General features: G+C 39.0%; 1 protein-coding gene across 3 annotated transcripts in view; it reads right to left on the reverse strand.

Moving 5' to 3' along the window:
- Positions 1–13,265, reverse strand: part of cltcl1 (clathrin, heavy chain-like 1) — a 61,709-nt gene extending 48,444 nt beyond the window's left edge. For 2 of the 3 annotated variants that reach the window (XM_023832278.2, XM_023832275.2), the window contains exon 1: positions 12,807–13,264. In XM_023832278.2, the coding sequence (XP_023688046.1) occupies positions 12,807–12,848 (42 nt within the window). In that variant the 5' untranslated portion in view covers positions 12,849–13,264. Of the gene's footprint in view, positions 1–12,806 lie in introns of all 3 variants that reach the window. The other variant, XM_072709124.1, reaches the window with a different exon arrangement.
- Positions 13,266–15,052: the final 1,787 nt, after the last annotated feature.

Here is a 15,052-nt window from a genome sequence, read left to right on the forward strand (position 1 = left end):
TCAGATCTTTCAAAGACCTATTTATTTAACTGGTTTGCTATGAAATGTTGCTTTAAAAGAAAACGCGAGCGCTTTTGAAAGAGAACGTGAATTACGCTGTCGGGAACTGGCGTAATGATAATGAGCCTTCAACAACTGTAGCTTACACAGTTACAGGTAACGTTAAGGATAATTGATTCTGACAGTTTTGTGCGCTTATTGGTCGGCTCACAGATGTTTTTTTTAATCGTTAAAAATCATTTTAATTGTTAAAATTTTATTACCATATCAGCCCGATGCTATCAGTTCTTTTTTTTTTTTCTTGTGTCGGAGAGTTTCACTCTGTGTGTGTGTGGGGCGGAGCAGGCAGCTCTCTCAAACACTGCAGCATGCGTGAGAGTTGCGTTACTCTGCCCCGATCACAGAGCACCATCCTCAGAGACACAGAGCTGCTAAGTACAATGCATGGCGGAGAAGACTATTTGTTCGAAAACGTGGTTACCATTCACTTGAGCTGATGTTGACAATGATCCTTCTGTGCAACTTGTTTGCATTTGAGAGCGGAGATTAGAACAATTTATCAGACGTCTAGATAAAAAGTGCACGACTTAGCGCAATTAGTTTCCTCATTAAACATGTTTATCCTTTATACTGACTTATCCATCGACAACGTCACAGTCACTAGGGGCTTATGTTGTCCTTGTATACAAGGCTGTGTAAAACGACAAAGTTATTTTATTTTCTGCGATCGCTAGATTCTGATTGTGATTCTGATTGGCTTGTAAGCTATTTGTCTGCTAACAACATAAACAACATGTTAATGAGAGGTTTTGGTCCTCGTACACTACTCATCATACCATGATGCACTTAGTTACTAGTGTTTTTTTTTTTCTTTCAAAATGTATTAGAGTGTAATTGTTTTAATGTGCATGGGATACTGGAATTGTAAAATGAATTGAAGATGAAGGCACTATAATAAAAATGCTAACCTTGCATTTTTTCTTCTGTTTTAGTAATTGCTATCTGATGGCTGAACAAAAATCTAATCCTGTATGGCAGCATTTCACCAAGCCAAGTTTAAGTTATTGTTTACAAGTTGTATTGTGTTTTTGCTTTTTCAGTTTATATTTAAATTTACACAAGTCAGTATTCAATAAATGCTAAGTTTGTGTTTTTATTAGTGTGATATTTTACCATGCAAAGAGGGGAAAACGTCCAATTATCGGCCAAAAAAAAAATACAAAAAAATCGACAGCATATATCGGCCATCGGCTGACCCTGACTCCTAAGTATCGGCATCAGCTATTGAAAAACCCATATCGATCGACCTCTAATACAGACCAAGGCAAGTTCTTTCTGAGGTTTATTCACACAGGTCAGAAATATTGTGCGTAAGTGAGAGATGGACAACCAGCATTGGATATAGATTTTTTCCAAAACAAGCAAACATCTAACTAAACATACAAGCTCTTTACCTTTCTTACACTGAAGGTAAGAAAAGGGAAAAGACAATACACCACACCTAACTACCCCAAAAGGCAGGCACCCAAAGAGTAAAAAACAAATGACATTCAGGTCCTCAATCTGGTGGTTCACACAATCAATGAACAGTGAAAAACAAACATATAAACACTGAAGCAGCCAAAATCCAGAAAGGGCCAAACAAGCTGACACAAATTGTAATCCATGATATAACTCAGCCTTGCGCCCTGTGCTGCTTGGGATAAGCTGCAGGTCCTCCCATAACCCTGACAAGAATAAGCAGATGATGGATGGACCATTTTAAAGCTTTCTAAATTTCTGCTCTTTGATTTTGTCAAATTGACAATCATATCAGTTAGTAAAGCACGGTTCAATTAAAACTGCTGGTTTGTTTAATTTTTGGCCCATGTGAAACATCAGCCATCGAATGTTGTCAAAGTTTTCAGCTCCTCTAAAATTGCCGAGAAAGTGTTCACACCATTTGCACACTAATAAACATGTAAGGACAATTGGAGCCAAATGAAATATGTTCCCTGTGATGAACTGACATTCCATCTTGGATGTATCCCTGCCCTGTGCTGCCTGGGAGAGAATCCAGGCCCCCCTGAGAACCCGTCCACAATAAGAGGTTGGAAGACGAATGGATGAAACATACAAGCTGTGTCCACGCAACAACCTTTAAAATAAGAGCAGTCAGGATGAGAGAGGGAGCCCAGGATCACAAATTTGTAAATGCAAGTTGGAACTACAACTTTCACTATGAATTATATTGATAGTGGATTAATCTACCAAATAATTTGTTGATTAATCAAATTATCAATCTGCACATGCACAAATTATCAAAATAATCCAGTTCACTTAAATTGCATGTTTTTGGATTGTGGAAGGAAACTGGGGGGGGTCGAGCATAGACCCATACACACACAGGGAGAACAAGCAAACTCCACACTAGGAATGGCACGATACCACTTTTTATGTCCAGTACCGATACTGTAAATTTGGATATCTAGTCTCTATTTTTAAACAACAAAACAAGAAATAATACTTTGGGGGGGGAAAATGCTCAAACATAAAAAGCATACAAAAATTATACTGATAAGGAAGAAATATATTGAACCCAAAATGTGACTCAGTTCAACAACACTGCTTCTTTTTATTTAAACTTTATCACTTTTAGCTGTATTAGACTGGTCAGCACCATCCAAACATCCATCCTGAAATTTTAAGTGCAACTTCATGCAAAACTTTAAAGCTGCAGTATCTAAAGAAACATGAATAAATGTGACACTCCTTTCCATGGCATTTCTGCAAGTGTTTAATCAGGTTCATGCTGTTAAAGTTTCCAACGCTGCTACCACCGCACAAAACACTTGTATTGAATAAATTACATTCGGTGGTCTTCCTTTTTATTCTTTGAGTTTGAAGTAACTCCACACTGTCAACATGCTGACAAGTCTCACTCACAACAAGAGCTCTTAGGAGCAACGTGCGTCATGTCATATGTGATAACGTGATGCATGTGCTTACGACATGTTGCAAGTTCTCAAGTATTTCCGTGATTTTTAATGGATCAGATTACATTTTTTAAATCCTCCCCAATATCCGATCCAGTAATTTAGGCCTGGATAGGGCCAATGCAAATACTGAATATCCACCACTACTCTACACACACAAAGCACTGTGCAGCAACAGCGCTGGTCAGACAACTGGGTCAGAGCATCTCCGAAAAGGCAAAGCTTGTGGGGAGTACTTAGTGAGAGCGGCCTCAGGAGGAAAAAAAACACAGGAACCCACAATGCATGAAGGCTGTCCCATGTGGTTCAAACCAACAGAAGGGTTACGGTGGCACAAATGCAGATAATTTTGATGAGGATCATGGGAGCAATGACTCATGACGTACAGTGCATGGAGACCTGCTGAATATGGGGCTAGCAAGCCATGGATCAGACTTGTGAGCACAAAGCATCCCACAGATGCTCAACACATACTGTTATTATGAGATAGTCAACAATATTCGCTTAATTTGGGGGTGGTTATAATGTTTCGGCTCATTGGTATACATATAAAATACCTTGTACAGTGGTACCTCAGTTCTCGAACTCATTAGAACTTGAATTTCTTAAAAGTCGAACCAACCAGTTAAAAAAAATTACCTAGAACTCAATCTGAATCTCAGAAGTCAAACTATGAACACCGACCTAAGATAACTTGTACGCGCAGCACGTCTCTCAGCAGAAACAAAGGGTAACGCTTCAATCTCAGCCTCACATTCGCTGTGATAGCATGGTGCATGTTCACACTAGCTGAATACATATATTTAGACAGTAAAAATACATTTAGACAATGATAGACAGTAGAGGTGTGAATCTTCACTGGTCTCACGATTCGATTCGATTACGATTATCATGTCAGCGATTCGATATCTTGATGCATCGCGATGCCTCATGATGCATCCCATCAATTTTTCTACATTACTTCACATTATATTTTCAAACACAAATACAAGCAGTGAGATGTAAACTCCCGTTTTTATTTAACCTGAAAATGTAAACAGAAATTGTGAAATTACATTAAATTGTAAACAGAAACAAAGAATATAGACATAGCTTATCAAAATGTAAACAGAAACTGTGAGCTACCCACATCTCGGAACAAACATGGCTGCCTCCATGAACGCGCTGCTGCTTTATATTTTAGCAGATTTGGAGTGAGATTATTTTTTCCGAGAGACAAACAAACAAGAAACACGAACTAGTCAAACCGCATTAAAAGCTTTATAAAATATTTCAGTACATTCATAGCGATATTCTTTTTTCGAGAGGCAAACAAACTACAAACAAACCAAAGACACTAACAAGTCTGGTAATAATCTGATATTGCATGCTAGGATACTGTTATGATATGATATTCTCTATGATATGATATTCTCAAATCCAGCAACTTATATAGCACTATACAAGTGGTGGGAATCAGCAGTGTAGAGGTGGGCAATAAATCGATTTTATCGATTAATTCAAATTTACAGTTCAGGACAATGTGTTTTTATGAAAATCGAGTTTATTACTTATTTTACACGCAAGCGCCAAAAGCGGAACTAATGCGACGCACCGTTCTTCACGGGTACATTAGCGCGGCACACCCAAACACTGTAGAAGATTCACAAATAACATGGCAATGATTCGATTTTGCGCCGTTAGACACAGACCAAACAAGTCCTCATTGCAAAGTCTGTTTAAAAACTTTTGCAACCAAAGGAAGTAGCACAACAAATTTATTCCAGCACCTAAAGTAGAGGCATACAGCAGAGTGGGAGAAGTGTAGCTCCCAGCGAAATGAAAATACCAGCAGCACCAGCACAACATCCAAAGTTAAGCAACCAACTGTCCCTGACACGTTTTCAAACTGTGTGCCATGTGATAAGAATGGGGCACGTTGGAAGGCGATAACAAACGCTGTCACGATGTATATTGCAAAAGACATGGTGCCCATACATACTGTGGAAAAGCCGGGATTCATTAACATGCTAAAAGTTTTTACAAGTTTCTAAAAGTGTTTACAATGGCGTGGTCTGCCATCTCACTTACAAGCATCTTTTTTGGCTTGTCAGATTGCACTTTAACTCTAAAGTAAAAAAAAAAATAAAAAATTAGTTCAAATTTGTTTTGAATCATTTGTCATCTGTAGTTTGATTTTGAGTAGGGGAGGGGAAAATCGATTAAAATCGAAAATAGGATTTATTGTGAAAAAAATCAGAGATTTTATTTTTAGGACGTATGGCCCAGCTCTACAGCAGTGATTGCCTGAATTGATATTATATCAATACATGCTTGCCGATATGATCGCAATTTTTAAACAGATTTTGCTGAAAAGGCATTTCTAGTCTACAATTAAATACAAGGGCTATAACGGTGCACGTTTTCGTATGCCTTTTGCATACAGTATTTCCAGTTTGCAATGAAATAACTAATACACTTCTTGAAACAGGTAAAACCTCAATTCACAAGTAGATGTTCAATATGGAAAACATTATGTTAATTGTGGTTCTAAGTTGGTTACAACTAGTGCTAACGAACTCAAACACCCTTCCAGTCACTTAGATCAGTAGTCTGGGGACATTCTGGCTTCCCAATAAATTACACCAACACCAGAGAGAAAGTAGCTGATAAGACTAAGAATGTCTGTTGGCTCAGTTATGCTGGACTTAGATATTTTTCGTGAAATACATCCGACATGTTAGACAACATCATCTCAGTGTGTGCTTGTGCCTGGAAATTCAGACCAGGCTAAAAAAAACACATCACATGATTTTAGCCTTGATTCTCAGTTTGCCAAAAGTTTTTGGTAATCGCCAACAAAAGCCCCAGGTCTGAGGCAAACCAGTGTTCACCTTGGCATGGGCAAATCGGTGCTCCATCCCTATTAGCTCAAAGATGTGACTGGACAGTCTCACCGATATTAAAAATTGCCAACATGAAGAATCTCAATTTGTAACAAAAGCGATATCCCCCCCACCCCTAGAGTCTATTGATAGATAAGTTCTATTTGGCTACATTTTTGAGTAAATACCACTTTTTTTGGCTTTATAAACATCAAAATATTTATTGCAAAAAAAATCCAGATATCGGAATGTGATTTTTTTCCCCCGATATCATTCAGCTCTGGCATATATTGTACTATAACAAAACAAAGCAAAATAAACCCACATCCACTTAGGTCTACTACCAGTGGTAGAACACTGGAGTGGTATACCAGGTCAGAATTTTAAATGGATGATGTTCATATTTAAGTCAGTTCCACATGTCACAGCCATTGCCCTGGCAGGTGTTTTCACATAGTTGCTGAGCCTTGTGGGTAATAACGTTCACTTCTGATCCATTAAAATGTTTACAGGGTATAACTAGAGCTGGGCGATATGACCAAAAATTTACATCACTGTTTTTTTTAATAAGTTATATCGGTTTCACAGTATACAACAGTATTTTTAATTAATTTTTTAAAAACATTTTTAAGTATGACTGGGCGTTTACCACATTTTACAGGATTTTACAAGACACATTTTGTTTTACGTTTTTGCATTGTCCCCACATTAACTATATTGTTTTATTATTAGCCATTGCGCCTATCCACTACCTTAATAACATACGGCTAACATGCTTGTTGGCTAACTGCTTATAGATAAACAGTTAATGTTAAGGTGTGCGCCGGCCAAGTTAACATTTTTGATGTGTTTAATAGTTCAGTGTTCCTGGAACATGAGCTTTACTGACCTCGCGAAATTTCTCATAAAGACCAGGATGTCGGTCTTTAAGATGCTTCGCCAAGTTTGACGTGCTACTTCACTTTGTCACCACAATTTTGTAGCACTGTAGAGGCTTACTGACATCCTTAGCCTTTCCATGTTCTTCTGCAAAATACTTCCAAACAACACTTTTGCGTTTTTTTTTTAAATTATTATTAAAGCAGCTAGCAAAATGCCTTCAATTGCAGTATATGCCATGTTCAGCCAACTCGGTATGTGCGTGTTAAACGGGGCGAATGCGTCCAGCAGCTACTGAGAGGAGGGGAGGGGCTGCACGAGTGTGTGCGTGCACGTGTGTCTGCGCTGTATTGGTGCTGTGTGAAGTGTGGTGAATTTTTGACAACTGCAGTGTCTCATTATTTTCAACTCTAGCGTCAGCTACATCTTCCGTTTCTGATCTTTCGTGGTACATTTTTAGTGGTGCAGCAGTGAAAAAGGTCCCCCCTTAAACAGGGAGGGAATTAGCGTCCAAGTTAGCGACTCCCAAATCATCCATTTCTTTTTTTCCTCGCACAGTTGCATGCTCTTTGTTAAGTGGGATTGTTCATTAAACGCTATTCCCACTTCTCAAAACTTTATTTAACAAAGATAGCAAATCGCTGTGCTACTGGTTTCTGTTAAAAGCGTAAAATACTCCCAGATCGTCAAGTCTTGTCTTATGCTCCTCGTACTGCGAAGGGCATGTGCATGACGTCACAGCAAGCGGAAGTCACTGTACTCGCACCCACTGAGTAGCAAAATAGACTGAGGGGCAGCATTAGCGTTTAATCTGAATGCCGCAAAAAAAAAAATGTAAAATGGGAAAGAGCTGTCGTGCGATAGATTGTACAAATAGATTTAACATGAAATCGGAGCTATCTTTTTAGAGATTGCCAAAAACTTAAGTAAGTACAGGACATGGATCGGTCACGCATGGCTGATACCCGACCCATCAAATAGGTCTGGATCGGCGCCGATACAGATCCGAATATCGGATCGGTGCATCTCTAATCACAATGCTCATTCAGATACACAAACTTTATGAAATATCCCTTACATACACACAATAAGAACATAAGAAATATACAAACGAAAGGAGGCCATTCGTCCCATCAAGCTTGTTTGGGGAGAACTTAACTAATAGCTAGTTGTTAAAATCTTATCTAGCTCTGATTTAAAGGAACCCAGGGTTTTAGCTTCCGCTACACTAGCAGGAAGACTATTCCATACTCTAACTACATGCTGTGTAAAGAAGTGCTTCCTCAAATTTGTTTTAAAATGTTCTCCCGCTAAATTCCACTTATGGCCATGAGTTCTAGTATTTAAACTAATATTGAAATGTCACAGCACATTTTTCTAGAAATCCACTCTAATCTTATGCAATGCTTTAATGCAGGCATGTGCACAATTAGGCAATTATGTTTGTGTAAGTTCATTAGATTTATCTATCTGGAATTCATGTTGCAGATAAACCTTGTTCCTAGCATAATTCCTGCAGGCTTTCCTGCAGTTCAATTTAATCCTCTGCACTTCTAATACAATTTAATTTAAATAAGTTACCACAATCTAACATTTTATATTTTTGTGGCACTGAAGTCAGGCACAATGAGTTTGGTCTCGACTAAAAATGTTCTGTTGGTTAAAAATAAATAAATTGGGGTAATCATAGGCACTCTAGCACAGTAACAATGAAGAGACTGTGAACAAACAAATTGTTGGGGATGATACTATTAGATATCAACACGGACAGTATAAAAAAAAACTGTTCTGCAAACAAGTAGTTACCCATCGATTACAGATTTAAAACACTTCACCAGAATAAAACTAAAGGTCATTCCTTGATTTGGGGGGGATTACAATGAATCAGCTGCAGTTCCAAAAAAGGGTGTGCTCACACTAGCCGATTCGTACAGTGCCCGAGCAGGTTTGATCCCCAAAGTCCAGTTCGTTTGGCTAGTGTGACTGTTCTGTACCGAGCTCGGGTGCAGTACGCTTCACTGTTCCCTGGCCCGCTTGGGCCAGAGTATGATTAATTGGACTCAGTATGGATGTCGTGTGATTGCTAACCATGCCTGGGTGCAGAACACAGTCACTACATCAATGATGCAACTGACACTCGTAAGCACATGTACACTACACATGACCCGAACCTGTAAGGAACAGATCAGATAAGCTGTACAGGTCGCATCTAGGGGGATCAGTATGGATACAATTCATTATATGGATTTCGAGAGTGCGGTGCACTGACAAAGAAAAAAATAAAAACATGCAAGCACGTAAAAATGTAAAATGTATTTCTTCCGTAACTCATCACCATTACTCTCCACTGTAAAAAAAAATAGTGAACAGATAATATAAGCGCCCATAAAGGTTACAGCAGTTTCTTCTGTTTTCTTCCATTCATCTGCTCAATAAACATAAAAAACTTCTACACAGCACATTATGCTTTACTATCCAAGTGCTTAAAACACAGTGTATCCTAATAACCTGTAGGTATAAACATGCTACTGTGAGGATCTTATAATGTAGCAAACAGGCTATGTTAAGATCCTGCAATATTATAAGATCCCTTAAATAAATCACTGACTTAACATCAACACTAGTCTGCACAAACTCAGATATCTTCTTATTGGTGCGGCACAAATAAATAATTGCTGCGTTACATACTTGATAAGTCTGCGTATCATCAGGCCCAAAGTGACTCCAAATAAGCCACAGCATAAGGATATTAATGACGAATTGCATTCTGGTGTACGATAGCGCTATCCTTTGTACGTTTTCATCAACACAAAAATGTCACACAATGATGGCAAAAGCGTGGTCAGGCCAGGAACATTAAGTGCAATGTGAACACAGGCCAGCGAGGGAGTGGAGCTGGGGGGGCAGTCATGCTCAAGCACAATACAAGGCAGGTATGCCCTTAGCCTACAGGCAACAGCATTGGGATCTGGGATAGTAGTTCTGTCTTACAACTGCCTAATTTTCTACACTTTTGCATTTGTATTCTTTTAAAATTAATACATTCACATCACAGGATGGTACACCAGGTTAGATACCATCTGAGATATGCTGACGAACCCTTAATTGTGAATGCTAGACCTAAATAATGTGAGGTGATGTTAGCTGCCTTGTAACACAGATTAGCAAAAGCAATCCTTTTACCCAATTAACTGCAGCACTATGAACGTTCAACGTTCTACAGCTAAAATATGAAGCAGAGCACCACCAAAAGCAAAGGGGGAAAAACATCAGATGAGTTAAATATGCAAGGGGATTGCATAAAAAGGAAGCAGGACACTGCAGTTGTCAAGAGACTTAGCCATCACTGCATGAATAGGAAGACAGAAATACACTTTGTAGTAACGAGAAGGGCTAAAAACATTGCCAAGAAAGGAGAAAAACCGAATGCATCCCAAAGCCCTTAGTCTGCAAATTCCACAGATGTGTTTCCACAGCCAACTAAAGTTCAGGCTTTGCAAAACCTCACCATATTTAACATATGCCCATCAGCATTTGTACACACAAATGTAATTATCAACTCTATGCGTTACATCCAATTGTCAATATAAATGATATTCTTACATTTTGGATTTGGTAATAAGAAGAAAAAAAAAATAATCTAAAGCTTGTACTGAAAGGTCCACCAGTCTTTGCACTAACACCAATAAAGGCACAGAATTAGTAAATACTAAAAAATGGATGGCAACACTATTATTTACATGTAAACATTTGAAGGCAGTTTCATTTTTGACTGATGCACAAGAGGCTCATCTTTTCAAAAACAAATTTTAAATTAATGCCATGAACCTTTATTATTTTCACGTTCCAAACTAACACCAGGACTAATGTAAAATCTCATGGAAATACATCAAGACAAGGATTTTAAAAGTACGTTAAAAGATCTGCAATTTAATATTGTTATAAAAAGGAAACTAGAAGAATAGTCTTCAGAAGTATATTAATCAATTTATCTTCTTATTTGCAATGCTTAAAAATAGTTAAGAAATTAACTTTAAATTAAAATTATAGATTAAAAACATTCAGAGAGAACAGCCACTCATTCTATATTATCATGAATACTGACAAGTCATGTGACATCATTCATCAGGAAGCTGTGTCTACCCAGCAAGGATATAACAATGTCCATTTTGACTGACATATTCTACAATCGGCAATGAATCCTTCCACCAAACAGTGATGGACAAAATAAGGCTAGATGAGAATTAAATAGTACAGGTACGTTAGCATTTAGCTTCACACCAACAGTGCCATTAAAAAGTGACAGAAGAAAAATAGCTCAGGGCAGAACTCTAGAGGGAAAACAGCATATGCACCAAATCCTGAAATTCTATGACCACACCAGATCGTACAATTAGTGCATGTACATATAACAGCAGAAAATCTAACTAGCTACACCAACCATTTTACATATTACAACAGCTTGCTAGTAACTAACCTCAACATAAACCAAAACACAAACTTTTACTCCACTGGAATAACATACTTTGTCATAAGCTAAGGCTAAATGCTACCTGTCAGCTGCCTACAACCCACCAGCTCTGCCTGAAACTCACTAGAAGTTCAGAGAAACAAATGAAATGGGTATACCATTTCATAACCAGTTCAGGTATTAATGATAACTAGTCACCATTGATTAAGTAGAAGATCTTCAGATATAAAGAAGGAAGGCATGGTAAATGTAGTAAGCCATTCAAATTCTGCTTAATTACTGAGACAAACTGAAGCAAGCTGCTTAGATGGGTACTAAAAGGCCTTGGGGAGGGTGGACCCCCACTATGCCCGAGTTATTTTCTACCCCCCTCTGTTACTACAGCAACCACTGGTTAAATCTAAGAAACAGCCCAGCTGAGGTGCACTTTCCAGCTGAACACAACACTCTTGACATGCTGTGATCCAGGGAGATGGGGGGGGAGACTAGATCTGCTGACACAGCTAAGCAGAAAAAAACTGAGTCTGAAGTGTTGCAGTACACAATGCAATAGAGCAATCCCACTTAATTTGATCACCACGACTACAGACACTACATTCAACCAATGATGATAATTGTAATCTCTATAAGGACAATTCAGAATTTTAACTGATGCAACAGACTTTCAGAGGACAAGACTTGTTTCAGCCACTATCTACTGGAAAATTAAAATGTTAAATGTGTTTACTATTAATACATTACTACTGAATTCATGACAACCCACTTGCCTGCATTCTGGATGTTGCTATACAAAATTATAAAATTAAATTTGAAGTATAGGATATATACCTGTAAGGTAACAACTGGCCCAGCACAAGAAAAAAAAAATTACAGGACAGTTCCACAAGTCAAACATTTTTAACATTTATTTTTTTAAAGGAAACCATAAAACCTAGAAAAGTCACTTGAACCTTTAAAAAAATAAATCTGCATAATTTAAAATTGCTGAGCCAGTGGTTTTCCCCAAAAAAAGGAAGATAAAAAGACCACCAACTCAAATAAACCAGAGAGACCACGCAAGTGAGCGGTACTTCTGTTATCATACAGCTGATTTATCTTTTCTAAAAAGAAAAAATGATTCACCCTCAACCCTATCACGTCTATTCCGGCTGCAACTTGATCGGTTTCCCCAAGAGCAAAAAAAGAATTTAATTAAATGAATAAGCAGCATTTGGGAGCTGGTAGTAAAGTCGCCTTTTGGTCCACCTTTCAAAGTGTCATTCATCAGGAATGATGTGTCCGTTTAATATCTTGGCCCATAAAACGCCTCACTTGCTGAAATTTTGACCAGTGTCCCGTATGCGCATTAAATGAAATCCATAAATAAAACTTTTTTTAATACAAAGAGCGTGTTCACCCTTTTGACGGCACACAATAACAGCTAACTGTTCAATTTTTACAAGTCATCATCCCAAATGGAGCTAGCTAGGCCCTGGGCTAAAACAGGCGCCGGGCAACACTGTAAATGTTAATCTTACCACGGTAAAGGAGCTGAAGCGCGGCGCGGCGCGGAAGGGCAGGGCACGGGGACCGCACGCGGCCAAAACGGGGTTACACGTTATTGTTCTTCAATCTTACCTGCAGATGTTCCTGAAACCGTATTGGAAGTATCTGTGCCATTCCTTCAGCTTTTGCTACAAGAAAAAGAAGAAAGGAGAAAAAGGGGGAAAAGGGGACACAAGGAACACAGGCTATTCCCTAGGCTTATAGTATTTATATATATAAAAAAACTATAAGCAAAATATTAAACGGGTTTTAAAACGCCGTCCGGCTTGTGTTGGTATCAATCTGATTCACTAGTCTCATTCAGTCCCACACTCAGTGCAACCGTGCACAGCGCTCTATGCTTCCGCTGGGCGAACTAGTGCGCCGCGCAAGATGCTGAAGCTGACAGTCATCGCCCTGGATTTGACGTCACGCCGCAGCGTTGCGTTTGTTTTTGTGATGCCACATTGCGCTTTTCATCGTCTGCTGTATCGGCGGAGCCCCGTGGTTTTCAGTGGATATTTAAGAATTCTTATTTCGGATGTCCAGTTGTACCCTTCCGCAGCCCCTTCCCCCTGCCTTTTCAACGTCGAAATCAAGGCACGTGACAAGCCCCCCAACCTTTCTTCCTATTTCTGCATACTCAGTGCAGAGGATATAGGGAATGCAGCTGGGCGGGTTTCAGCGTATCAGACATTGATCGTACAGCCTAGCCGATGTGGATGTTTTCCTCTATTCTCTCTGTGACAGCCCATTGACTGGCTGAAAGCTAAGTGCCATGTTGCTTTCCTGAAAGTGCAATTGGTTGTGTGCCAGTTTTAATACTATAATACTGTAGTATGTAAATGTTCACTGTAGTGTCATTCTCACCTATACTTAAAAAATACACACGTGGTATATATGAACTCTCCTGAGCAAACATATACATATACTTATATAGAATGAACTGGGAAAACTCCCACTTCCACACCTACACATTTTATTATTTGGTTGCATCTACCCCATATCCTCAGTGGTAAAACAAACACATGGTCTTCTGGAGAATCTAGGCCTAAACTTTCCATATTCTTCATCTCAATCCATCATCATAACTGCTGAACCCCAACTAGGGTCACAGAGCCTATCCCAGGAACCAACACTGGGCAGTTACCAATACAGCATAGGGTGCACACACACAGCCAATTTAGACTTGCCAATCCACCTACCCTAGATGCTTTTGTGAAGGAAACCCACATGAACACAGGGAGAGCATGCAAACTCCACACAGAAAGGACCCAGCACCTCCTTGCTGTGAGGCAGCAGCCCTAACTGCTATGCCACCCCACATTTTGATTTCATGAGTTGGATTTACCATCCCTGTAGATTGGTAATAGAAATTCAAATGAAAGTATCATTAAGCAGGGATTCTTTGACTGCCGTGTGAGAGCAAAGGAATAATGTGTGTGTGTTAATATCTCCCTGAAAATACTGTAAAGCTTGTAAGAACTGCATGAGTACAACCACATTTTTGGAGCTGTAGCAGACTTTAAGTGTCTAAATCAGCATCAAAATCACCTCATGGCACAGGGTGCCTTAATTACCCTCTTTGTTAATTACTGTATGGAATGGTTGAATGGTTGGAATGATATAAATCAAATAAAAATTCTTACCTTGTTGCTGAAACACTCAGATACTTTTGCATCACTCCCATTGTTTATTTTTGATAAACTACAATAAACTGGTCGTCAGTCTAAAAACTGATAATAGTCAGTTGAATTCTCATTCTTATATATATCCATCCATCCATCCATTGTGGCCCTGTCAGGGTCAGCTCCTGTTCCACTCTGTGTCCCTTCCCCGTTTGGCCAGCAGGTGTCGCTGGTCATCCAGTCCCTCGTGTTGTCAGTCTTTGTGTTTTGTCTGCTCCCTGTCGGCCACATGGCTCAAAGCATTGAACGTGTGGCTGCCTGTGATCCCCTCTGTCTTGTGTTTGAATCCTGCTTCCTCTGTTTTTGTATTTTGTTCCTAAGGTTTCTTTTGTATCAGTTTAGTCCTGTGATTTTGCATCAGTTTATCTTGTTTTGAGCCTTAGTTGTGTTTTATCGGTTTTTATTTCCCACGTGTTAGATTCTGTTTCCTTTTTTCTATCAGTGTCTTAGTTTTCCCCTCCCAGTCCCTTGATTTAATTATTAGTTTCATCTGTGGCCTGTTTTCCCAGTCTTTGTTAATTAGTCTCACCTGTGGCCTGTACTACGAAGCAGGGTTACTGGCTTATTGGGGTAACTTGTCGGATTTAAGGTACCACAGTTCAAATGGACTTTGTATTCGCTCACTTACATTCGCTCACAGACTACCTTAAA

The sequence above is a fragment of the Paramormyrops kingsleyae genome, chromosome 2 (genome assembly GCF_048594095.1).
Source record: "Paramormyrops kingsleyae isolate MSU_618 chromosome 2, PKINGS_0.4, whole genome shotgun sequence".
In the NCBI taxonomy this organism is placed as follows: Eukaryota; Metazoa; Chordata; class Actinopteri; order Osteoglossiformes; family Mormyridae; genus Paramormyrops; species Paramormyrops kingsleyae.